This window comes from Erinaceus europaeus, chromosome 5 (genome assembly GCF_950295315.1).
Source record: "Erinaceus europaeus chromosome 5, mEriEur2.1, whole genome shotgun sequence".
In the NCBI taxonomy this organism is placed as follows: Eukaryota; Metazoa; Chordata; class Mammalia; order Eulipotyphla; family Erinaceidae; genus Erinaceus; species Erinaceus europaeus.
This window is the reverse complement of record NC_080166.1, coordinates 80,760,615-80,786,070: the sequence shown is the minus strand read 5'-3', so window position 1 is coordinate 80,786,070 and position 25,456 is coordinate 80,760,615. Positions and strand designations below refer to the sequence as shown.

The window sequence follows — 25,456 nt, the reverse complement described above, 5'->3', positions numbered from 1 at the left end:
TCAAATCAGATGCCCTGCTAACCACGAGAAGCAGATTGTTTGTGTTTCTTCCACAGGAATCCCCCCCAAAAAAAACATCTGGACCCCTGCACACCCTGACATCACCCACTAGATGGCATGACTACTGTGGCACACCCCCCCCGAAACCCTAGATGTCACCTGATGCGATCTGAAGAACCTGATTCACAGACTCCAAGGACAGAACTTTTTTACTGTCTGTCTGCCTTTCCTGCTTCTGCTTTGACCTGTCACGTTTTGGCGGTTCCAGCTCACTCTCTACAGAAAAGCAGAATTCCAGAGGCTGATCTTCCTCATGAAGCATTTCATCCCCTGCCATTTCTCCCCCTAATTGCCTACTTTGGACTGAGACTTTTATCGGACTTGCTGGTATACCCTTTGGACACTTGAGACAATTTTACAGCAGCTTTCTTCCCTTCACGTTGCTGGTTTTTCATAGACTGACCCTGAGTAGTTCATAGACTTTACACACTGTTGCCCTGGGCATTAGATAAAAGGAAAGGGGGAGATGCTGGGAAATTATGCCTATGCAGTCACATCTGCCATGTTGTCCCCTCAGGCTACTGCTAGTTCCCACGAGAGTTGGGACATTCTCGGAGTGCCTGTTCAGCCATGTTGTGCCCTCAGGGAATTGTCTATATCCCTGCGATATTTGGAGTGCTATGGTTACTCCTCCCCCTTCCCATTCTTGTGAAAGCTGCTCCTATAAAAGCCTTTCTTCTTCCACACCTCGTTCTCTTGCCAGCACTTCACTCCGGTGTTCAGACGCAGGAAAGGTTACTGCGTGAGGCGGCAATTTTCACTACCTCCACTTGGCCCAACCTCCTTCTCTAGCACCCAACTCTGAGGTGCCAGTGCAAATAAAGATTTGTGTTTCCTCTTCGCTCCGGACCCCTCCTCTCTCTCTTCTCCATGGCCCGCACACAACAACAATATTCCAAACTTCCTTAACAAAAAAAAAATTCTTACTGATCAATGGAGATTGCATAAAAGTCACATAAGCAGAGGTACCAGGTTCAATCCCCACATCACCATAAGTCAGAGCTGAGCAGCACAAAAAATAAAACATAAAAACTCCTTGCTTGTAATTAGCTAAAGATTTAAACATAGTCTATTAATAAAAAGAAATGAATTATGTATAAATTCTAGCTATTTGGTGGCAGGGGTAGATGCATTCACCATCTGCCAAGTCAGTAAGAAGAATGTGTGTGTGCCTGCATTAAGTGGTGAATTCCATTTCATACTGTTACAGTTCCAGAACACCCTGCTGAACTCTCTTTGATGCAAATAAACACAAGTGGGACCCTAGAGGGAAGACAACTTAAGTCTAACAGGGAAAAGTCAGGGAAGATGTCACAGAAAGCTAATGCTTAACTTGGATGAGAAGAAAAAAGAAATTAGCCCAGACAGTACAGAAGAGCAAGCATGATGCATGTAGAAAGCATATATGCAAATACACAGAGGTAGGAGAGAACAAAGAAGGGCTGACAGCCAGAAAATAAGTATGCACAGTGTGAAATATCAAGAAATTAAACTTTGAGTCAAGCAGGACTAGATCATAAAGTGTATTAAAGCACAATCAAAGGAGTCTAAATTATATCCTGTTGGTGACTGGAACCATTTAACTACACAAAAATTGTATTCCATTAGCAAAATTCAGGATTACTGGAAGGAAGGAAGAGCCATGAAGAACAAATGATGTTAAAGTTCCATGAGTAAAGGAAGAAATAGTGAACATGAGAGAGGGAGAATATATTTTATATGTTTGCAGTTCTTTGGACAATCCAGTCAGCAGTCCACTTTTATCTGGTATACTTACCACCAAGATTTACAAAAGGTTATTCTTTCTTTTCCATATAATTTCATTAAGAAGAAAATGGAATTGAAAAATAAAAGCAGCAGAGCTCACTATACTATCACTATAGATCTACAAATGTAATTTTAAAAAAAATAAAGAAAACCTTTGTGTCATTTTGAAATAATCTTCATTGAAGCCACTTGAAATCTAGAATGATTTTTCAGGGTTGAATTATTTATACCACAGAATAAAAAAATTAAGCCATGGCTGTAATATGATTTTAGTTTAAGAGATAAGATTTTACAATGGCAATGGCATAGCTTAATAAAATGCAGCTATCACAAAATGAATGAGTTGTTCTGATTGTTAATACCATTACCTTGACCAAACAATTCTCAATCAATTTTTAATATAGGCAAACAACTTTTCTCTAAACTAGATATCTTGATCCAAGTCTGCCTCAACTTTTGACACAAAGCAAATTTACTAACTAGGCTGCAAAAACATGCAACCACTGCTTGTAATAGATAGTTGTTGTATCTGTTGAGCACCCTCTACCCACTTTCAGAAAGTAAGCTCTCATACTCACACCAACCCTCCTTAACTTCTCCAATCCAAATGGTTAATGAGCACGACACTGTGCTCAATTCTTATATGTCTTCTGTGTGAATTGCCTCTCTCACCACATTACTTTAGCACTCTCTAAAGACCACACCCTAGTTGAGAATCATCACTGAAGAAGGGCTACATTTATCTTACAAGATGCTATCTATCTACACACATCAATCCTTTCTCTTTGCTTATGCCCACTCCACCTGTTCAGTTTCATCTACACCTTCAGGCCCTTGTCCACACTGCTCAGACTATCCTTCACAAGGCCTTTTTCCCATGTCCAAACAGAACTTTTCTGTTCATCAAATAATTATTAGAATCCTCCTTTTTCCCCATTGGGCAAACTTGAACACACTACCCAAATGAGTTACTCTCAAATTCTATTTCAGGAGACTGAGCTTTCACAGAGAAAACTGCTTGGCAGTTCAGGTTGGTGTGATTGAAATTTATAATAGTGCATATGTATATACATAGTAGTTTATTCCTCAAGGCATATTCTTCTAACCAAACTTCTAGACTACAAATACTAAGTAGTCTATGACCTTACCATTGCTCAACTCAAGGTCCTATTATTAAATTCTCTTCCAAATTGATTCCAAAACAACAGTGCTGACTGTTTAAAACACTCTTGCTTTGTGATTGAAATAGGAAAGTCAATAAACATTTTAAAGTCAAGGTTCCAAAAATAATTATAATAAAAAGGAAAGAAATTAGGTTGAACAAGTAGAGTTCCTATTCTAGTTCCCCAAATGTATAATATGTGTGAGCATACAAGTGATGGTTAGTTCATTCACTTTAATAGAAATGTGGCATTCGTTGCAGTTCAAAAACTCTTTCTGATATCATACTTGGATTCTGTTGATGGGGAAAGAGCTATTTTCTAAGTTTTCTAAATAAGATTATACACATTCATTTTGGCTCTAAAGCCATTTTCTGAAATGAAGTTCTGGGTACTAATTTTACTGCAGGCTAATTTTCCTAGGACCATAGGGGAAAAAAACAAAACAACATTTAACAGAGCATAGTTGAAGAACAGAGCTACACAGTGCAGAACAAATTGAGTCTGAAAAACAAACCAAAATGCATCCTTAGCTGGCCTTCGGAAATCACAAAGCTCTATCTCAGAGAACAGAAATTAAATCATGATCCATGGTACAGTTCAAGGGTACTTACCAAACAAACGCTGATGGAAGAGAAATTTGCCAGCTATTAGTCCTATGAGGATGGCAAGTAGCCATAGAAGCACCTTCAGGAGCCTCCAGCCAACTCCTCTGGGGTATTTATTTGTTACAAATGAAAAACAGTTTCCAACAACAATCACATTGGCTTCGGTTTGGCTATGAGACACTGGGTCCTCCGCAAATATTAAGAAGTTAAAGAAGATCACCAAGTAGGCCACAATCATTCGAGACCAGGGATGCTGGAAATAATAACGGAAGTCTTTACCCATCCTTCAAGACTTCAGGTCTATAGTTCACCTGTATATAAAGAGATACACAGAGTCAGAGAAGAGAAGAAAACAGTCTCACAGATGTGTAATGGCTAATAAAGATGCATGTCTCTACTTAAAGCACCAAGAAAAATCTGAGGTTGAGGGAAGTTAATATTATCCCTGCCCCATCATTTAATATACCTCTGATCAGATAGGGATGACAAGGGGGAATAAAGAAATATTAACTGGTGGAATGCAAGCCTACGAAAAAGTTTGAATAAAACTTACTGACTTCATACACCAAGTTGCCAAAAGCTTGCTTAGTCATCTTGGCCCTGTCTGCCACTTCCTTGTGTACCTGATAGCCAGAGCACCCAAAGGACCTTCACCTCTCATCGACACTAAAGCAACTTCAGGATGAATGTGATCATCTTGGAGCCTCTGATTTCAATAATCCAGGATTGGGTGTTTTCCACAGTGTACATGGTCTGCAAATCCTTTTAATTTTTTTTTCTAATTCAATGCTGCAACCATAACCTTTCATCTTAAATGCACTTTTATCTTAGCTCTCAGCCAATCTCAGTGAAATCATCTGTTTCTGTGTTGGTCATTCCTGGATCAGAAAGTCCTCAGGGAAAGGCGCTGCTAGCTTCTAGAGCATAGCACAGTGTTCCTAGATAAAAACCTACTGAATGGGTTGACTATCACCAACAGAGAAGCTCGCCCCCCTGTCACCCTTCACTTTTTTTAGTGTTATATAAAGGCTAACATTTATTGTACGCTGATTACATACAAGACAATATGGCAATAAGCTTTACAAACATTTTACTTAACTTTCATTACAGCTCACTGGGGAAAATACTCATTCATTTAACAAATACTGAAACTGAGAATTTGAGTTTAATAACTTGTAGCAAACAGCACAACAGAACCCTGCCAGATCTGGGATTCGAACTCAAGCTCCCTGACTTCAACATGCCAGGCTAGGCTCTGCCTGCTTTTGCCACACACAAAGATATACATTCCAAATTTTTTCTTTGCTTGTTCACTAGAAAGTTACTGCTAGGGAGTCAGATGCGGTAATGTAGCAGGTAAAGCGCATGTGGTGCAAAGCGCATAAGGATCCTGGTTTGAGCCCGCACCCCGACCCCGCTGCTCCCCACCTGCAAGGGGGTCGCTTCACAGGCAGTGAAGCAGGTCTGCAGGTGTCTATCTTTCTCTCCTCCTCTCTGTCTTCCCCTCCTCTCTCCATTTCTCTCTGTCCTACCCAACAATGATGACATCAATAATAACTACAACAATAAAAAACAAGGGCAACAAAAGAGAAAATAAATTAATTTTAAAAAAAGAAAAAAAAGTTACTGCTGGCCTGGGGAGATAGCATAATGGTTATGCAAAAAAGCTTTTGTGACTGAGGCTCTGAGTTCCCAGATTCAATCCCCAGCATCACCATAAGCCAGAGATGAGCTGTACTCTGGTAAATAAATTACTGCTAATAAGCCTCTCTGATATTAAAGAACCACAATACTTTGAAGTGAATGAGTCTACGACTACCATCCAAATTGGCTTTGGTAGCACAATCAGAAACAGTTGGGATCCTGTGACTGACCATAGCATTGCTTGAACTTTTATCCTGTTTTGAGCATCAATATAAGGAGCAAAGTTGATCTGAGTATTCATTTTGCTGTACATTAATGATGTTCATTATGGTTATGATTATAGAAAGCTGCAGCCTATGCTTGCAGGAAAAAACACAATCTCTGAAATTTAAACTCACCCACATCATTTAATTCCCGTGGCTACCTCTGTTAGTATCTTGGAAGCCACTGCTTAGTCATGTAATCACAGTGATGAAACTCTTCCATTAGGAGTTGGGCAGTAGCGCAGCAACTGGCACAAAGCACAAGGACCGGTGTAGGCATCCCGGTTCAAGGCCCTGGTTCCTCACCTGCAGAGGAGTCGCTTCACAGACAGTGAAGCAGGTCTGCAGGTGTCTATCTTTCTCTCCCCCTCTCTGTCTCCCTTCCTCTCTCAAGTTCTCTCTGTCCTATCCAACGACAGCAACAACAACAACAATAATAATAATAACCACAACAATGATAAAACAAAGGCAACAAAAGGGGAAAAAATGGTCTCCAGGAGCAGTGGATTCATTGTGCAGGCACCGAGCCCCAGCAATAACCCTTGAGGCAAAAAAAAAGAAAGACAGAAAGGAAGGAAGGAAGAAAGAAAGAAAAGAAAGGAAACTCTTCTATTACAGGCTGAAATTTTACAAACTGTCTGCTAATCCACTAACCTTCATTCATAGCAGCCAAATCTTGAATGACTACGTGCAGTAAATAGTAGGAATGTCACACAGTTTACTACCAGCAACAATTTCACATGGTCCTCAAGGCTAAGAGTGGAAAGGAATTCAAAAGCAAAGTGAAAGGTAAGAACATGCAAGTTAGGAGACTATTTCTGAGCAAAGGCACTAAAGAGACTGCAGGACTAAGATTCTCTCAGTCTGTCCGTTGAACACAAGAGTGCTAGAGGTACCTTGCAAGGGTTAAAGGTAACTTGGTGCCAGTTCAAGAAAGATTATCCAAAAGTGCCATTCCATATTTTAGTGAGTAGAAAACAGAAAATCAAAGCTTTCACAACAAGAGATTGATAGGAATGGTACAGAATCTTAAGATTTTTTTTGCAAGCTTGGAAAAGGATCAATTGCTATAAGGCACGATGGAAGTTGAGAGACTAGTTTAGAGGCAACTCTAAGAGTAGAAAGAAAAAATAATCAGGTCCAGGGACCATGCATTAACACACCCAGTAGAGGACACATGTTACCATGTGTAAGAACCCAGTTTCAAGCCCCTGGTCCCCATATGCAGGAGGAAGTTAGTGCGGCACGAGTTCCTGATCCCTCTCCCACGCAGCAGCCTAGATCGGCTCCAGTTGAGTTCTCTCCAAGCCAGAGAGCACTAGCTCGGGAAGAAGCACCCTCAGGCTATCCCGGCAACCAACCACATAAACCACACCCAAAGCTTGGTTTTACAGATGTAGATGTTAGTATCTAATACTACACTGCCAGATAATATGAACAGATCATTTTAACTGTGCAACATTATTTTAGAATTTAATTTAATAAAAAAAGTCAGATAATTTATCTCACTTTTATTAGAGGGTGTATGGAAGATAACTTTCTCTTTGTTAGTAAGAGGGTAAACTATTTGAGCACTGGGATTTAATGTCTAGAAAAAAATCATTGTTTAAAAGACCACCTTTTTATTGGTATGGACTTTGTAAAGTATCAGCTGTATTTTGGACAGTTCTTTAATTTTTTTTTTAAATATTTACTTATTGGATAGAGACAGCCAGAAATCAAGAGGGAAGGGGGTGATAGAGAGGGAGAGAGACAGACACCTAAAGCACTGCTTCACCACTCGAAAAGCTTTCCCCCTGCAGGTGGAAATTCCCCTGCAGGTGGAATCCTTGTGCATTGTAATACATGCGCTCAACCAGTTGCACCACCACCCAGCCCCATTTTGGACAGTTCTTAACTATATTAATACAAGGTAAGACTGATGGCTACTTTCTTCAATTACCTAGTTGCAGGTACTTTTTTTATCTTTATTTATTTATTGGAAAGAGACAGCCAGAAAGCAACAGGGAAGGGGACAATAGAGAAGGTGAGAGACAGAGAGACACCTGCAGCCCTGCTTCACCACTTGCAAAGCTTTCCCCATGCAGGTGGGGACCAGGAACTCGAACCCGGGTCCTTGCTCACTGCAACAACCTAGTTCAGTTTTATGTCACTATAAGTAAAGCAGTACTTTTATTTAAACTATCATTTTATTTGGATCATATGGATATAGCCATTTTCAAAATATGTCAAAAGAATATATATATATAAATACCTTACTATTATAATCAATGTGTATATTAAACATAATAAAATAAAGATAAATGAAGACAGCCTATATTTACATTGCCTTTTTCCTGTTATTATTTGCAGTACACAAAAATTTAGACACAAACAGAAATGATCAAAGGAGGACTAGAAGAATAGCTCACCTGGATAATGTGCTGCTTGGCTACTGACACACTGCTTGGGCCTCTGGTTAAAGCCTCGCTCCCCACCATACCAGAGGAAGCTTTGGTGTTGTGGTGTCTGTCTATCTATCTATCTATGTATCTATCTATCTATCTATCCCCCCTCCCCGACTCCTCTTGTCTTTGCCTTTCTTATTCTCTATTTCTCATATTTGAAAAAAATGAGCCCTATAAACCAGAAAGAGAAGGATGAATATGGGATGATCTCACTTATAAACAGTAGTTGAAAAATAAAAACAGAAGGGAAAACACAAAGCAGAACTTGGACAGGAGTTAGTGTAGTGTGTCAAAGTAAAAGACTCCGGGATGGGTGTGGGGGTGATGTTCAGGTCCTGGAACATGCTGTCAGAGGACCTGGGTGGGGGGAGCAGGGGAGACTGTTATGTGGAAAACTGAGAAATGCTATGCATGTACAAACTATTGTATTTTACTGTTGACTATAAAAAATTACCCCCCCAATAAAGAAAAAAATGAGCCCAGAAGGATAAAACCCCAGCAACAAAAACAACAACTAAAAAGAAAACTGATCAAAGGCATCAGGAATGTTTGCTTTAAAGAAGCCTCACATGGGATAAGGAATAGTGTCCAGGTTTGCCTGACTGTCTATTTCTTTACCAGTGAAATCTTCTGAAAGTACTTTCTTCACAAAGTACTTTCTTCATGGAGCTGCATTGAAAAACTAAAGGATATTTTCTTCCTAAAGTGTCAAGTCACTGTCATGTACTTCCTACCCCAAAGACCAATGCTAATATACAAATGATTCTAAGTCAGTCTCTTTAAAATGAGCATAATATTGACCAAAAGTGTCACAGGCCTTTGGTGACAGAAGTGGTGAAAACTAACTAAATAAATCAAAATTTTAAAAAGAGATAATAACATTGACCATATGTGACGTTTACTTATTTTATGTGTGATTCTTGCCATTAGAGGACTTTAATTAGACAGCCATACAACATAGAAGATGAATGTTACCTTTATTTTACAAATTCTGAGACTCAAGTTTAGAAAGCTTGTACTATTTCCATGATTGCTCAACAATTTGTTTGGCTTCATATGTTAACTCTCTTTTCAGTCACCAGGTTCCAGATGTCATCAGGATGCTGGCCAGGCTTCCCTGGATTGAAGACCCCACCAATGTGTCCTGGAGCTCAGCTTCCCCAGAGACACTCCCTACTAGGGAAAGAGAGAGGCAGACTGGGAGTATGGACCGACCAGTCAACGCCCATGTTCAGCAGGGAAGCAGTTACAGAAGCCAGACCTTCTACCTTCTGCAACCCACAATGACCCTGGGTCCATGCTCCCAGAGGGATAGAGAATGGGAAAGCTATCAGGGGAGGGGGTGGGATATGGAGATTGGGTGGTGGGAATTGTATGGAGTTGTACCCCTCCTACCCTATGGTTTTGTTAATTAATCCTTTCTTAAATAAAAAATAAAAAAAAGAAAGCTTGTACTATTTATCTAACATCACATCAAGAGGTTCAGACTTGCTAATTCCATCGCTGCATTTGTCCTTTGCTTATTCAGTATTTACTGACTGCCTATTTCTACCAGGCACTGGCATTACACATGAGGGTTACTAATACACAGTGTCTCCATTGTCTGGCATCATATAGTCTCCTTGAATCAAACAAATAAAAAGAAAAAATAAATAAAAGTACATAGTATTTTAGAAAGTTTTAAGCTGGCAGAGAAAATTAAGGCATGATATAGTTCATAGGCAGTCTCAGAAGTGAGTAATATTGTAGAAGGCCTCTCTGGAAAGTGACATTTGGATAAGAGACATGAAAGAAGGGAGGGAGGTGAGCAGCTAGTTGGAGAGAGTGATCTCAACAGAGAGAAGAGAGTGCTGTAAAATTCTGTGCTGTGTGGGACCAGTGAAATAATGGACAGCGCACTGCTTTGCCATTTGCAGAACCCAGCCCAGGTTCAAACCCAGCCCCAGCACATTGAGGAAAGCTGTTGTGGCATAGTCTCTTTCACTCTCTATTTGCCTCTCTACTTCCTCTCTCCCTATCTGAAAAAATAAAATAAAAAAAGATCTGTGCTAGGTGCATAATGAATGCACTTAAGAGGTAGCAAGGGGACTAGTACTGGTGGAGCTGGGGTACAGGGGAATCTGAAAGGAGATGTCGCACTGTCTGATGGCTTCCATCTTGCTCGAGCTGGGATGGATAAAGGAGTGTGAAACAACCTGACTGCAGGGCAGATGGGGCCACTTTGCCAGATGGCCCTTCAGAGCCAACAAGACTTACTGACAAATTAGATGTGAGCAAGACCTGACAAGACCCACGTTGGCTCCTGAGACATGAGATGTATGTCCTGAGGCTGGGTGGTGGTATGCTTGGTTGAAAGCACACATAACTATGCACAAGGTTGAAGCTTCACAAGTGGTGAAGCAGTGCTACAGCTGTCTCTCTTTCTCTCACTGTCTATCTCATCTGTCCCCTCTCAATTTCTCACTGTGCTATCAAATTTTTAAAAAAGAGTAAATATTGAAATTGTTAACAATTTTATTTTAAAAAGAAACACATTTCCTGAGCTGAACACAGCAGGTGTAAACATGGGCCATACTACCATATTCTATATCTGTGAATGCTTTTCACATGGTGGACACTTGACAAGCATTTTGTATGTATTTTTCCCCCAAAATAACCCATACATCAACCTTTTGGAAATGCCAGTGGGGAAAAAAAAAAAAGAGAGAGAGAGATTTAGAAAGGTTATACTCTGCCTAGAGTCATAGAACTACCAACTGACAGAAATAGTCAGAACAACTCTATAGGACCCTGAGTCAGTATTCTTAATTACTACTGCATTCCCTATGTGCAAAAGAGTAAAATGGTGAATAAAGGAAGCAGGTATACGAGGCCATGGCTTATACCTAGCAGACACTCAATAAATACTTGCTGCTAGATGAATAAATGAAAGAAACCAATATATGGATGATGGATGGATAACAAGCCTGCCCTAAGTGAGAATGATACACTGAGAATTCCATTCTAGAGAGAATAGGTTAGAAAAGGTAGCTAGCTAGACATCAGCAAGGCATCAAAGACTGGGGCAGGGACGCAGGAAAGAAGGATAGCTGCAGAGAAGTAACCAGAAAGCAGTCCCTCAACCAGTCATCTTACCAGAAAGACCACCCAGGCAAAGTCACTACACCAAGTTACCATGCACAGTTACCTCCTGCCCACATCTTCAGGTGACCTGCTTCATTATAATGTCATTAACATGACTTTCACAATGTGATTTTTTTACCCCATCCCCACCCCCACGCACAAGCTTTTCTGGAGGATCATGAAAGGAAGCATCTCAGTAAGGAAAACTAAGGATGTGTGTTATACCAAAGAAAATGGACTTGCGGGTGGGGGAATGATTGGGGGGGTCCAAGTTCATAAGGCAGCAAATTACTTAAGTTGAGAGTAAGAGTGTTTTGCAAATACCTATCATGAGGACATGAGAAATTGCCCCAAATCTCAACAGCTGTACTATAAAGCCATTAGCCCCCCCCTAATGAAATGATTTTCAAAATAATGATAATAATTAGAAAAGGAAAACTAAGGGACCCTGCAAGGAACTAAGGGACTTGGTAAGGAAAACCGTATACCCTGCCTTAATTCCCACCTCCCCAAACTGAAATGTCCTATAAAGGCCCCCTCCACCAGTCTGGAAAAGCCAGACTGCCCACCCCTACTCCCTTTCACAATGTGCTAGTGTTCTATCTTGGCTGCTTGACTCAATCAGTGACTCTCAGTTTTTCACCTCTGCCTGTCTGGACTGGGGCTTGGGTGTGATTCATCTCACCTAGGACTCCAAGAGCTGTGAGCTCTTCACTCTAGATTTGTGATTCAGCTCAGGGAAGACCGAGAGCTGCCAGATGTTCACCTCTGACATCCTTGAATCTCTTCCCAGAAGACTCCAAGAGAATCAGGGTCCTGACTCAGGTAATGAACAGAAACTGGACAATGAGAGAGCCAAGTCTGTAAAAGGAGAAATGGCAACAAAACAGAGAAACCAAGTATATGTTTGTGGTCCAACCTTGGGCAAGGCTAGGTCTTAGTGTATGTATTATTACCTTGAAGTGGAAGATGACAAAGCAGCCGAGAAGAGAGGACAGACACAGTGTTTTACTTAATGCAAGTACTTAATACAGGGTTTAAGATGCAAATAGCAATAATAATAGAAGTAAAGTTGGAACTTCTTACTCTGAGTTCAATGCAATAGACCACACAACCTTTTAAATAAAAAGCAACCTTTTAAGTCAATCAATGAAACCACCATAAAGAGATTCTGCATAAATACCAGTATAGTGTTTGTGGTACCCTAGCTAATACAGAGTCTCATGATCATAAAACACTTCCTAGATTTTCTTTTCATGTTGATTCAGTCTCTTAAGTGATTTTCTACCTTTGCTTCTTTATTCTGCAGTCCTTGGGATAAGAAAGCATGAAACCAATACAAACTTCTTTTAAACAGAGAAACTAAAAACAAAGTGAATTTGGTACCCTACAAGTAAAGCCATACTAAACATTTCATTGAAATGACTAAATATTTAGTTCTTTTCTTGTTACAATTTTTTTAAATTTTTTATATATATTTATTTTTATTTTCCCATTTGTTGCCCTTGTTGTTTTTATTATTGTTGTTGTTATTGATGTCGTTGTTGGATAGGACAGAGAGAAATGGAGAGGGGAGGGGAAGACAGAGGGGGAGAGAAAGATAGACACCTGCAGACCTGCTTCACCACTTGTGAAGTGACTCCCCTACAGGTGGGGAGCTGGCGGCTCAAACCAGGCTCCTTACACTGGTCATGGTCCTTGCGCTTCGCGCCATGTGCGTTTAACCCGTTGTGCTACCGCCCAGCCCCCTCTTGTTACAAAATTTAATTTTTAAGCACTTAAGTTCCTTTCTAGGTGCATTGTTTTTATGAAAAAGAACATATTGCTATCATCACATTCTCAATACAACACCAAAGAAAATTGGCAGGTGACAAATAAAATTAAACTCATTCATATCTCAAAGTATCCCTTAAGTGATTGGCAGTTTAAAGATGTAAGTTCTGCTCACAAGCAACATATCAAAGTGGGCTTTAAACTACAGAGATTGGGATAAGAACATTAGAAAATTATATGTAGCGTGATTTGGGAGGTGGTACAATGGATAATGCACCGAACTCTCAAATAAGAGGTCCCAAATTCAACTCCCGGCAGCACATGTACCAGTGTTATGTCTGGTTCTTTCTCTCTCTCCTCCTAGCATTCTCATTAGTAAATGAATTAAAAATATTTTTTTAAAAAGAAAAATTATATGTAGCAAAAAAATTCAACACTTTACAACAAAAACACAGACTACAGGAATTCTATTACTCTTTATATTCAATAAATTGGTAGTTTTTTTTTTCTGAAGACAAAACAAAAGCCTTAAAGAATTCTTTAAGTCCTTCTGTGAGTTTCCAACTATATAGCATTCATACTAATGAGAGAAATAGACAAAACCTAAACATACTTTACCTCAAAAACATCTTTTAGTTCATGAGACTTATGTGGACACATAAGTACCAAAATAAGCATGTGATGTTTAAACACACACACACACACACACACACACACACACACACACACACACACACGGGGGCACGGGGAGGGAGAGGGACAGGGAGAGAGATATTATTATTCTATCACAGGTATTATGAGCAATGGCAGCCAGTGCTACCACATGGGCCAAACACACTTGTGTTTGAACCTGCAAAACAGGAATATGAACAAATCACTTCATTCCAGTCACAGCGGAGTTAAATATCCACTCAAGTTTTGCATTTGTTATTTCACTTTATTGCTTTATTTATTTACAGCTAAACACCCTTAGAACTGCAACCTGTTCATGATCAGAGAGAAGGCTTTCAGTTCCACTCATTCCTAGGAATCACTGGAGCGAAGAAAGTTCAAGGATTGGTCTGGCCACGTCCCTTCCCCCTTGCAGCCCAGGAGTCGGCGGGGTCCCCACCTGGAGTCTCCCGCCCAGGTGTCCTCTGGCATCCCCTCAAGGGCTGAGGCGCCAGCGCCATGCGGGCCACGGTCCCCGGCTTCGGCGAGTCCTCCGGGGGTGGGGGGGGGGGGGCGTGGAGGACCTGGGCGAGCGCGGCGCAGCTTCCTCCTCGCGGCCGCCGGCTGCGGGGCTGCGGGGCTGCGGGGCCGGAGGGCTGCGGGGCCGGAGGGCTGCGGGCTGCGGGCTGCGGGCTGCGGGCTGCGGGCTGCGGGCGGGGGCCGCGTACTCACCGTGGGGGCCGCGCGGGCGGAGGCGAGCGCACAGGGAGGCCGGGTGGGGCGCAGCCCTGCGCCGCGCTGGCGGCCTCGCTCGGGAGCGCGGCGAGACGGGCAGAGGCGCCGAGGCCGCGGCTGCTGGCACCGAGCTATAAATACCGGCTCGGCCCACACCCGCCGCCGCTGCCGCCGCTGCCGCCTACGCCGCCGAGCGCCTTCGCAGCTGGAGGCATGGCCTCCCCGCCCCCCTCCGCGCCGACGCCGCCTACGGGGCCCAGCTCCGCTGGCAGCCCGCCCGTCCGCCCGGGCCGCCTCTGCAGAGCGGGCAAATGCCACTTCGTAGCCCAGGGGTGCGGGTGTGGGAGTGGGGACGCCGGGGATGGCCTTGCCCCAGCTAGCTTAACTGTCCCAGTCCCTCTGTCAGGAAGACATGGCAGATTTCTACTAAAAACTCACCCTCTTGCAAGAACCACTGAGGTTCCCACGGGGAGATCAAAGCTCAAAGCACCGCAAACTTTTCCAAGCAGCCTTTCCCAGGTCAAGAGCAACCTTTCTGCTTTAGTCTGTCGGTGGCATGCACAGGTAGGGGTGGGGAGAGACCCAGCCTGCAACAAATGCTCCTCTACTTTCTTTTCAGGCTGTCTGGTTGGACACACATATATACAGATCTGCTCACACACTTGGCACAAACATACACACACTTGGAAATAAGTAAGCATATACACAGGCATATATATGGGCACAAGAATGATCTGTAGTCTTTTTAAAGTTTGAAGCTCTTATTCGGAGGTCCTTAAATGATTCTTGGGCAGCACGGTGGAGGAAGACTCTTGGACCACCTCTGAACAGTTCCTTTTGCCGCCTTTTGTCTATCATATATGTATTGATTGTGTTTCCTTTTGCATGCAGTAAAAACCGTGTCTTCAGTTTACCAGTTCCTCATGATGTATTAAATGTTGCTCACACAACAATAAACTCCAAATGGATCAAGGATGGGGATGTTAGACTAGAAATTATCAGATACTTAGAGGAAAATATTGGCAGAACTATTTTCCGTCTAAGTTCTATAGTGACTCAAGTCCAATTGCAAGAAAAACAAAAATAAACCAGTGGAACTACATCAAACTGAAAAGCTTCTGCACAGTAGAAGATACTGTTGAAGGGAAGTGAGAAAGAGCAAGGACATTCCCCTCCAAGTATCATTCTGAGGGTTTTAGACTGTCCTCCATATAGAAGAATCACAAAAGAGGCAGCATGTTTCAGAGAGATGAGCATTTGTTGAGGTAAAGTAAAGAGAGAGGAGAAGAGAAAAATACATACCATAGAAGCATGTAGATCCAAACCTCCAGTCTTCCAGGCTTTATAGTTGCCTCTGGTGAACCCTGCAACCTGAGACCAGGTGTTCTAGTCTGTCTTCTTTGCTCTCATCTACATTTTATGGCCTTACAATCAGGCTGGTGGAGTTGCTTCTGGACACTTTTGACCAGTTATTCTGGCTAGCTACAGGGCGCAGGGGAAGTGGCTGTCCTCTCTAAACAGACCCCTAACAAAACCAGCACCCAAACAAAGAGACTCCTTACAAAACAGGATAAAATCTCTACATGTTATAAATAAATAAATAAATAAAAGGCTAATGGGGGACTGGGTAGTGGCACAGCAGGTTAAGCACACATGGCGCAAAGTGCAAGGACCTGTGTAAGGATCTTGGTTTGAGCTCCCAGCTCCCCACCTGCAGGGGGGTCTCTTCACAGGTGGTGAAGCAGGTCTGTAGGTAACTATCTTGCTTTCCCCCTCTGTCTTTCCCTCCTCTCTCGATTTCTCTCTGTCCTATCCAACAACAGCAATAACAACAATAAAAAACAAGGGCAATAAGAGGGGAAAAATAGACTCCAGGAGCAGTGAATTCATAGTGCAGGCACTGAGCCCCAGCAATAACCCTGGAGGCAAAAAAAAAAAAAAAAAGAAGAGAGGCTAATAATCAAAATTATATAAAATGCTCACTAAAATCAGCAACAAAAAACAAATCCAAAACTAGGGAGAGGATATGAACAGGATATTCACCAAAGAAGAGATCCAAAAGGCCAACAGACATGAAAAAAAGTGCTCCAAGTCAGAAAGTTTAAGCTCATCAGATAAATAAGGCCTACAAAAGTTGGAAAAGGGCAAGAGAATGGCTCATTTAGTGATGGCCTTTTGGGTCACTAGCAGGTCACCCCACCATTTGGGGTCTACTCAGGGAATTCTAGGATTCCCCCATAGATGTGATAGGCCTAATAGACCACTCTTTCCACCATCATTGGTCATTTCCATAAGGAATATCATCATAAGCCCTTTTGAGGGCCTTCCAGGACCTTGCTACCCCACTTTCCAAAAAAGATGCTGGGTCATCCTACTCTGTCAGTCAAGAAACAATGGTCCTGAAATGAATGCAGCCTAGAATGTTCCCATCTGTGACCTTGGACTGCAAGCTCAGAGCTATAGGGACTATGAGGTATACAGGCTCATAGTGTTAAATATGAATATACATGGGCCCTGAGTCAGATTGATGGGGTCAACAGTTACTTGTATTTATGTAATTTATTCAAGTTTGAAAGCTATTCTCTGCCCTAATCCAGCTTTCTAGTTCCTTTTTTTTTTTTCTTCTTTTTTTGCCTCCAGGGTTATTGCTGGGGCTCAATGCCTACACTATGAATCCACTGCTCCTGGAGGCCATTTTTTCCCCTTTGTTGCCCTTGTTGTCCATCATTGTTGTTAATATTATTGTTGTCATTGTTGTTGGATAGGATAGAGAGAAATTGAGAGAGGAGGGGAAGACAGAGAGGGGGAGATAAAGACAGACACCTGCAGAATCGCTTCACTGCCTGTGAAGTGACTCCCCTGCAGGTGGGGAGCCAGGGACTCAAACCAGGGTCCCTATGCCGGCCCTTGTGCCTTGTGCCATGTGTGCTTAACCAACTGCGCTACTGCCCTGCCCTGCCCCCAGGTTTCTAGTTCTATTCTTACTCTGACATCTTCCCAGACAATATTTTTTAATTTTTTAAATATTTATTTATTCCCTTTTGTTGCCCTGTTGTTTTATTGTTGTAGCTATTATTGTTGTTGTTACTGTTATCCTTGTTGTTGGATAGGACAGAGAGAAATGGAGAGAGGAGGGGAAGACAGAGAGGGGGGAAGAGAGATAGACACCTACAGACCTGCTTCACCACCTGTGAAGCAACCTCCCTGTAGGTGGGGAACTGGGTGCTCAAACCGGGATCCTTATGCTGGTACTTGCACTTTGCACCATCTGTGCTTAACCCACTGTGCTACCACCCAACTCCCCCAGACGATACTTTTAATTGACCTCCATGTTAATTGTCAAGCTCAAGCAAAAATTACTAACCTAATAGATTTCTTAGTTTTTTACCACCTTAAAATCTCTATTCTCACCTTCTCTATTTCTACTTTCTGGTTCCTGTTTGTTGGTCGAACTTGGGATCTCACACTTGAGAGTCTAATGCCTTATCCACTGCGACACCTCCCAGACCATGGTCCTTTAATTCTTAACAAGCTCATGGCCTTTTTGCGGCAACAGATTGATGCCATAAAGATGCAACCTATACAAACTCACTATCATAGGCTGGACATGGCAGAATATTGAGTTTCTGTGGAGGATTTGCCCCCCTCCATCAGAACGTCCACCATGTAGAGGGCTGGCTAGCCAATGACGAGTAAGAGGAAACTAGCGCTATCCAGTCAACCTAAGACAGGGCACCTGGTACTACTGGGCAAAAATGACCAGGTGTTCCAATGACGGGTAAGACGGAAGGCTGATCCCCAACCTAAGACAGGCACAGTCCACCCTGCCACAAAACAAAGTCCGCCAAACATCAAAACATGATATAAGACAGGGGGACATGTGGGGAGCCACATGTGCCCTCAAGGTTGCTATTGGCATGGCCATAGAGTTTTTTGTTAAAAGATAGTTCCTGGGAATCGGGCGGTGGCGCAGCGGGTTTAGCGCAGGTGGCGCTAAGTGCAAGAACTGGCTTGAGGATTCCAGTTTGAGCCACCGGCTCCTCACCTGCAGGGGAATCACTTCACGGGTGGTGAAGCAGGTCTACAGGTGTCTTTCTCTCCCCCTTTCTTCCCCTCCTCTCTCCATTTCTCTCTGTTCTATCCAACGACCACAATATCAGTAATAACAACAATATAATTACATACAATAAAACAACTAGGGCAACAAAAAGCAAGATAACAAAAAAAAAAAAAAAGGGATGATAGTTCCCGCTTCCCTACACTTTAGAGTCTTTGTTAAAAGATAAGTTCTTTTTCCCCATGAATCACCCAGGACCTTCCAGATAACGGCTGACTACCATGACAAATAATATAAAATATAATCATAAATGAATAGGAAAGATACATCCCCCAATACTTAGGTTTGGTCAAGGCACCAAACCTCTTTTTCTATAAAGCATTCAAATCAGATGCCCTGCTAACCACGAGAAACAGATTGTTTGTGTTTCTTCCACAGGAATCCCCCCAAAAAAAACATCTGGACCCCTGCACACCCTGACATCACCCACTAGATGGCATGACTACAGTGGCAAACCCCCCAAAACCCTGGATGTCACCTGACGTGACCTGAAGAACCTGATTCACAGACTCCAAGGACAGAACTTTTTTACTGTCTGTCTGCCTTTCCTGCTTCTGCTTTGACCTGTCACGTTTTGGTGGTTCCAGCTCACTCTCTACAGAAAAGCAGAATTCCAGAGGCTGACCTTCCTCATGCAGCATTTCATCCCCTGCCATTTCTCCCCCTAGTCGCCTACTTTGGACTGAGACTTTTATCGGACTTGCTGGTATACCCTTTGGACACTTGAGACAATTTTACAGCAGCTTTCTTCCCTTCACGTTGCTTGTTTTTCATAGACTGACCCTGAGTAGTTCACAGACTTTACACACTGTTGCCCTGGGCATTAGATAAAAGGAAAGGGGGAGATGCTGGGAAATTATGCTGATGCAGTCACATCTGCCATGTTGTCTCCTCAGGCTACTGCTAGGTCCCACGAGAGTTGGGACATTCTAGGAGTGCCTGTTCCCATGTTGTGCCCTCAGGGCATTGTCTGTATCCCCGCGATATCCGGAGTGCTTTGATTACTCCTCCCCCCTCCCATTCTCAGGAGAGTTATCATCCTATCCTGGAGTGCTATGGTTACTCCTCCCCCTTCCCATTCTCGTGAAAGCTACTCCTATAAAAACCCTTCGTTTTCCACACCTCGTTCTCTTGCCAGCACTTCACTCTGGTGTTCAGTCGCAGGAAAGGTTACTGCGTGAGGCGGCCATTTTCGCTACCTCCACGTGGCCCAACCTGCTTCTCTAGCACCCAACTCTGAGGTGCCAGCACAAATAAAGATTTGTGTTTCCTCTTCACTCCGGACCCCCTCTCTCTTCTCCGCGGCCCGCGCACTACAACATCTGGCTCAACAACACCTGTTTATTAAACATTCTGTTCTGCTTCATATCTTATGCTTTTTCAGACACTACTATGATTCCATACTGAACTTCCTGGGCAGGTGACCTCACCAATGTGTTCCAGAACCTCACCCCTCCAGAGCCCTACCCTACTTGGGAAAGGTAGAAACAAGCCGGGGTACAGATCAACCTGCTAATGCCCATAGCCAGCAGAGAAGCAATTACAGAAGCCAGAACTCCCACTGTCTGCACCCTGAATTTTGGTCCATACTCCCAGAGAGGGAGAAATGTTAGAATGACTAGAGGCCTCTGATACCCAATTCCACTGGGACCCAGAGAGAGAAAAGAAAGACATTCAGAAGTAGTAAAGTATAGGTGTGACTTAGAAAGGAAGAGAAGGCAGGACCATAGGGAAAAAATGGGTAAAATATATATAGATAGACTGATAATTTTAGAAATAGTAGTCAACCTATATCTGTGACCTTAGGAGAACTACTGCAGTTTCCAATGGAGGGAATGGGGACACAGAACTCTGATAGTGGGAATGGTGTGGAATTGTACACCTGTTATCTTAGAGGGATAATTTATTTATTTTACCAAAGCACTGCTCACCTCTGGCTTATGATGGTGCTTTATTGAAGGCGAGGTCCTGGGAGGGCCCACAAAAGGGGTTATGATGACATTCTGATGGGACCAAGAATTTCTATAGATATTATCTTTTCTTTCATAAACAGTTATATTCTTAAGTATATTCCTTTCTGATTTATATGCCTTTATTTCCTATTTTGGTGGTGAGGTAGACATTCTTTTTTTTTTTTTTTTTTTTTGCCTCCAGGGTTATTGCTGGGGCTCATTGGCTGCACCATGAATCCACTGCTCCTGGAAGCCATTTTTCCCCCTTTTTGTTGCCCTTGTTGTTGTAGCCTTGTTGTGGTTATTATCATTACTACTGATGTTGTTTGTTGTTGGATAGGACAGAGAGAAATGGAGAGGGGAGGGAAAGGCAGAGAGGAGGAGAGAAAGACAGACACCTGTAGACCTGCTTCACTGCCTGTGAAGCAACTCCCCTGCAGGTGGGGAGCTGGGAGCTCGAATCAGAATCCTTATGCTAGTCCTTGCACTTGGCATCATATGTGCTTAACCCACTGTGCTACCACCCGACCCCCAAGGTAGACATTCTTATCTTGGTCTTTATAACAAAGGAAGATATTGCCTGCGGATTTATGGACTTTTTTTTAATTTATAAAAAGGAAACATTGACAAAACCATAGGATAAGAGGGGTACAACACCACACAATTCCTACCACCAGAACTCCATATCTCATCCCCTCCCTTGATATCTTTCCTATTCTTTAACCCTCTGGGAGTATGGACCCAAGGTCATTCTGGGATGCAGAAGGTGGATGGTCTGGCTTCTGTAATTGCTTCCCTGCTGAACATGGGCATTCTCAGGTCGAGCCATACTCCCAGCCTGCCTCTCTCTTTCCCTAGTGAGGAAGGGCTCTGGGGAAGCGGAGCTCCAGGACACATTGGTGGGGTTGTCTGTCCAGGGAAGTCTGGTTGGCATCATGCTAGCATCTGGAACCTGGTGGCTGAAAAGAGAGTTGACATACAAAGCCAAGCAAATTGTTGACCAATCATGAACCTAAAGGCTAGAATAGTGCAGATGAGTTGGGGGGCGGGGGGGGGTGTCTCCGTTCCGTAGATAGCTAGTACGCATATTTTAGTTATATTCCAAAGAGCCTGTGGCTATACTAGTTTTTTTTTTCCCCTGAGCCTGAAATTTGATATGCAGGTGGATCCAAGTTATTGTCTGGGGAGATGATGTCATAGCTGGAATAAGGACCAGAAAGTTGGATCAGGGAAGAGAGTAGCTCCCTAATATGGGAAAGGTGTATAAATATTGTTGACTGAAAACTCCATTGATTTGATCTGATCTGGGGCCCATATTCAGCTTTGGAGCCTATGTGACCTCTGCATCCCTGTAGATCTGAGCTCACATTCTGTGGTCATGAGTAGGAACATTCCAAGCTGCCCCAATATCAGGACCCATCTTCCTCAGGTGTAGCATAGAGTATGTTGTCCAGCCTTTCTTTGGAGGATGGAACATTCTCTGCCGTTGTTGATCCAAGTTGAGGGCAAGGTCCTATTGGGGCCCCTAAAAGGGGGTCTATTGTGTTGTTCCTTGTAGAGATGACCAGTAACAATGGAAAGAGGGATTTATTTGAGATCCCCGACTAAGGCCCCAGCTGATGGGGTGGCCTGATAGTGACTAAAGAGTCATCATTAAAGTATGCCAGTCTCTTGCCCTTATTCAGCTTTTGCTAAGGTTAGCTTTGGAGTGAGTGAGAGAACTGTAATAGGAAGTAGGTGAGGAGGGTATCTAAGTAGACATTATTTCATTATGAACTTGATACTGACTCACCGCAGATTATTGTGTACTTTTGCTTTCAGGTATATATTCTGTCCTAATTTATGGATACATGTGAACATATGCTCAATCTCACGAAACCTGGTCTATATCTAGGTTTTGGGACTTTGTTGGGAAGTGAACCACCTGGAGTGGAATTAGAGAATCCTATGAAAGGTCTCACCCCGAGTAATGAGGCTGAAATGTTGACATCCCATGCCTGACGTCTCTTGACACAGTCTGAAGTGAAGCATGCTGAGGTTGTACTCGTTGCATTGATTAGGTTGTGATCGGTGGATGCAATATCATTTGGCATGAATTGGGAGAAGCATGCAGGAAAGTGAGCCCCACCTTAGAGGTTCCAGGACTGGGGGAAATATAGGCTCTACAGAGGCAGTGGGAGATTCCTGTTTTCTTAGGGTTTAAGGAGGCAATAGACAGTTATTGCTGTAATCACATTATTTGGCAATTGGGTTAACTTTGAAAAGTCCCTTTGTTAGGATTTGCTGTATCATACACAACATCACCATAATTTATATCCTTTGACATTATTTGTATATAGCTGCGCCACCAGTTGCTTCTGTTCTCCCTGGTCTAGGCTTTTAAGAGAGTCAACATATCAAAGACTCAGCCTGTGTATTAAAAAGACTCTGTGCTTTAAAAAGTTTGAGATATGCAATCAATTTTTCCTCTCTCACATTAATAGTGATTTATATGATAACAAATGAATAGGAGTGTACATAAACACCATTCCCACCACCGAAAGACTGTATTCCATCCCCCTCGCCCCTCCGCCCCATGAAGCCGAACATCCACCCTCAACCTAGGGTTTTTACTCTGGTGCCCTACTCCTTATGAACTTTTTAAATTTACTGTCCTTTTATTGTTTTATTTATCAGAGTACTGATTAGCTCTGGCATATGATGGTGTGGGGGATTGAGCCTATGACTTTGGAGCCTCAGGCATGAGAGTCTCTGTTTTGTTTTTTGTCTCTAGTGTTATCCTGGGGCTCGGTGCCTGCACTAGGAGTGCAGGACCCATCTTCCTTTAGTGGTAGAGTATGTTGGTAGAGTATGTTGGCCCAATCTTCCTTTGGAGAATAGAGCTGTTCCTACCATTGTTGATTCTCACAGGGGACAAATGACCTAGGTTCAAGCTCCTGGTTCCCATCTGCAGAGAAAGCTTCATGAGCTGTGAAACACTTTGCTACAGGTGTCTCCTGTCCTCTTCTCTATCCCCCTCTCCTTCCACCTCAATTTCTCTTTCCAAAATAAATAAATATTTTTAAAAAACCCTTCATCTACTTCCTATTTCAATTCTCTCAATCACTTCAAGCCTAACCTCAGACAAAGAAAGGACTACAAAAGCTAGATACAGGCAAAAGACGGGCATGCTTTAATGACGGCTCTTTTGGCCATTACCAGGCCACTCCATCATCCAGGGCCCTAATCAGGGAATCCTGGGATTCCCACATAGACATGTTGGGCCTAGAACTCTTAGCAAATCCCTCTCCACTGTCACTGGTCATCTACATCAGAAATAACATAGTGGACCCTCCTGTGGCCCTCTGTAGGACCTTGTCCTCAAAGTGGATCACATTGGTAGGGACTGCCCCATTCTCTGGAAGGAGGCTCGGTCGGCATGCTCTGCCACTGGAGGAAGATGGGTCCTGCCTAGAATGTTCCTAGCTATGACTATAGAATGTGAGCTCAGGGAGTCAGGCAGTAGCACAACGGGTTAAGCACGCGTGGTGTAAAGCGCAAGGACCGACGTAAGGATCCCAGCTCGAGCCCCTGGCTCCCCACCTGCAGGGGAGTCGCTTCACAGGTGGTAAAGAGGTCTGCAGGTGTCTCTCTCCCCCTCTGTCTTCCCCTCTTCTTTCCATTTCTCTCTGTCCTATCCAACAACAACATCAATAATAAATATAATAAAAACAAGGGCAACAAAAGGGGGATGGATAAATAAATAAATAAATAAAAGAATGTGAGCTCAGACCCAGGAGTTCTGGTGGTGGGAATTGTAACCCTCTTAACCTATGGTCTTGTGTTTCCATTTTATAAATAAAAATTTTTTAAAAAAGGATTACCTCCAATGGAGGGGATAGGATACAGAACTCTGGTGCTGGGAATTGTATCCCTCTTGTCCTATGGTCTAGTCATTCACTATTAAAAAAAAAAAAAAAAACCCTTCAATTGCAATTATTATTTTTTATCATCATCGCAGGCATTTCACCACTCTGGGCTGACTTTTTTGGGATACAAAGAGACAGGAGAGATGAAAAGACAAGAAAGCACCAAAACTGAGCCTAGTACGGTGTGGTCCAGGTTTGAACCTGATTTAGGCACATGGCAAGACGGCAGCCTAGCAGGTGAGTTAGCTGGCAACTTTTGTATGAGCTCAATGAAGTAAAAAATATGGTACCCATTAAGCGCCCGTGGCACAAAGCTCAAGGACCGACATAAGGATCACGGTTCGAGCCCCCGGCTCCCCACCTGCAGGGAAGTTGCTTCACAGGTGAAGCAGGTCTGCAGGTGTCTTTCTTTCCCCTCTGTCTTTCCCTCCTTTCTCCATTTCTCTCTGTTCTAACAATGATGACATCAATAACAACAATAAGAACCACAACAATAAAAAACAAGGGCAACAAAAGGGAAAATAAATATAAAACAAAACAAAACATGGCACCCTCCAATTACTCTTATCTTCTCATGCAACTCTACTGCTCCAACTTTTTCATTCTTTTTACCTCAGAGCGGGAGAGGAGAGAAACCACAGCCACTGTGGAGCTCCTCACCGCACCCCTGAGTTCTGCCCATGGTATTCCTGTGTAATGCCAGAGCTCACACCCAGTCCTTGTGCATGGGAAGGCTGATGCACTCTGGTCCTAGCCTTATCTTTAAGTGAGGAGAGCCCAGCACCAAAATGCACTGTTTAGGCAGATGATAAATGAACCTAAAATACTGCTCCTTAAATGTTGCACATCCACAAAACAAATAGCCAAGTCGACTGGACAAATGCATGAACAGTTTCCAAATACTGTCTTATCAGTGCAAAATTTGTCTTTCTTCAATACCAAAGGGAAAAAAAATCCAATACTTAAGACATTTTCATACATTTTTAATAAGCTATCAAGTTCTTACATGTACACTAACAATCTTAAAAAGACAAATACTACTGTTAAATACTGTACAATGTATAAAAATATAATTTTAAGAAACTAGAGTAACAAAACAAGGTACTTCTATCTCAAAAGTATTAAATAAGAAAACTATTTTTTTAAAGATATTTTACTAGAAAACAGGAAATCTCTAATTTGTCTAAGAGAACACTACAAACTTTTACTACAGCTAGAACTCTTACTGTTTTTAAGTCTTCATTATGT

General features: G+C 42.7%; 1 protein-coding gene across 4 annotated transcripts in view; it reads right to left on the bottom strand.

The window, feature by feature from the left end:
• Positions 1–14,407, bottom strand: part of TMEM117 (transmembrane protein 117) — a 581,240-nt gene extending 566,833 nt beyond the window's left edge. For all 4 annotated transcript variants that reach the window (XM_060191440.1, XM_060191438.1, XM_060191439.1 and 1 more), the window contains exons 1-2: positions 14,229–14,407; positions 3,602–3,906 (exon numbers count right to left, since the gene is read on the bottom strand). In XM_060191440.1, the coding sequence (XP_060047423.1) occupies positions 3,602–3,878 (277 nt within the window). In that variant the 5' untranslated portion in view covers positions 3,879–3,906; positions 14,229–14,407. The remainder of the gene's footprint in view (positions 1–3,601; positions 3,907–14,228) is intronic.
• Positions 14,408–25,456: the final 11,049 nt, after the last annotated feature.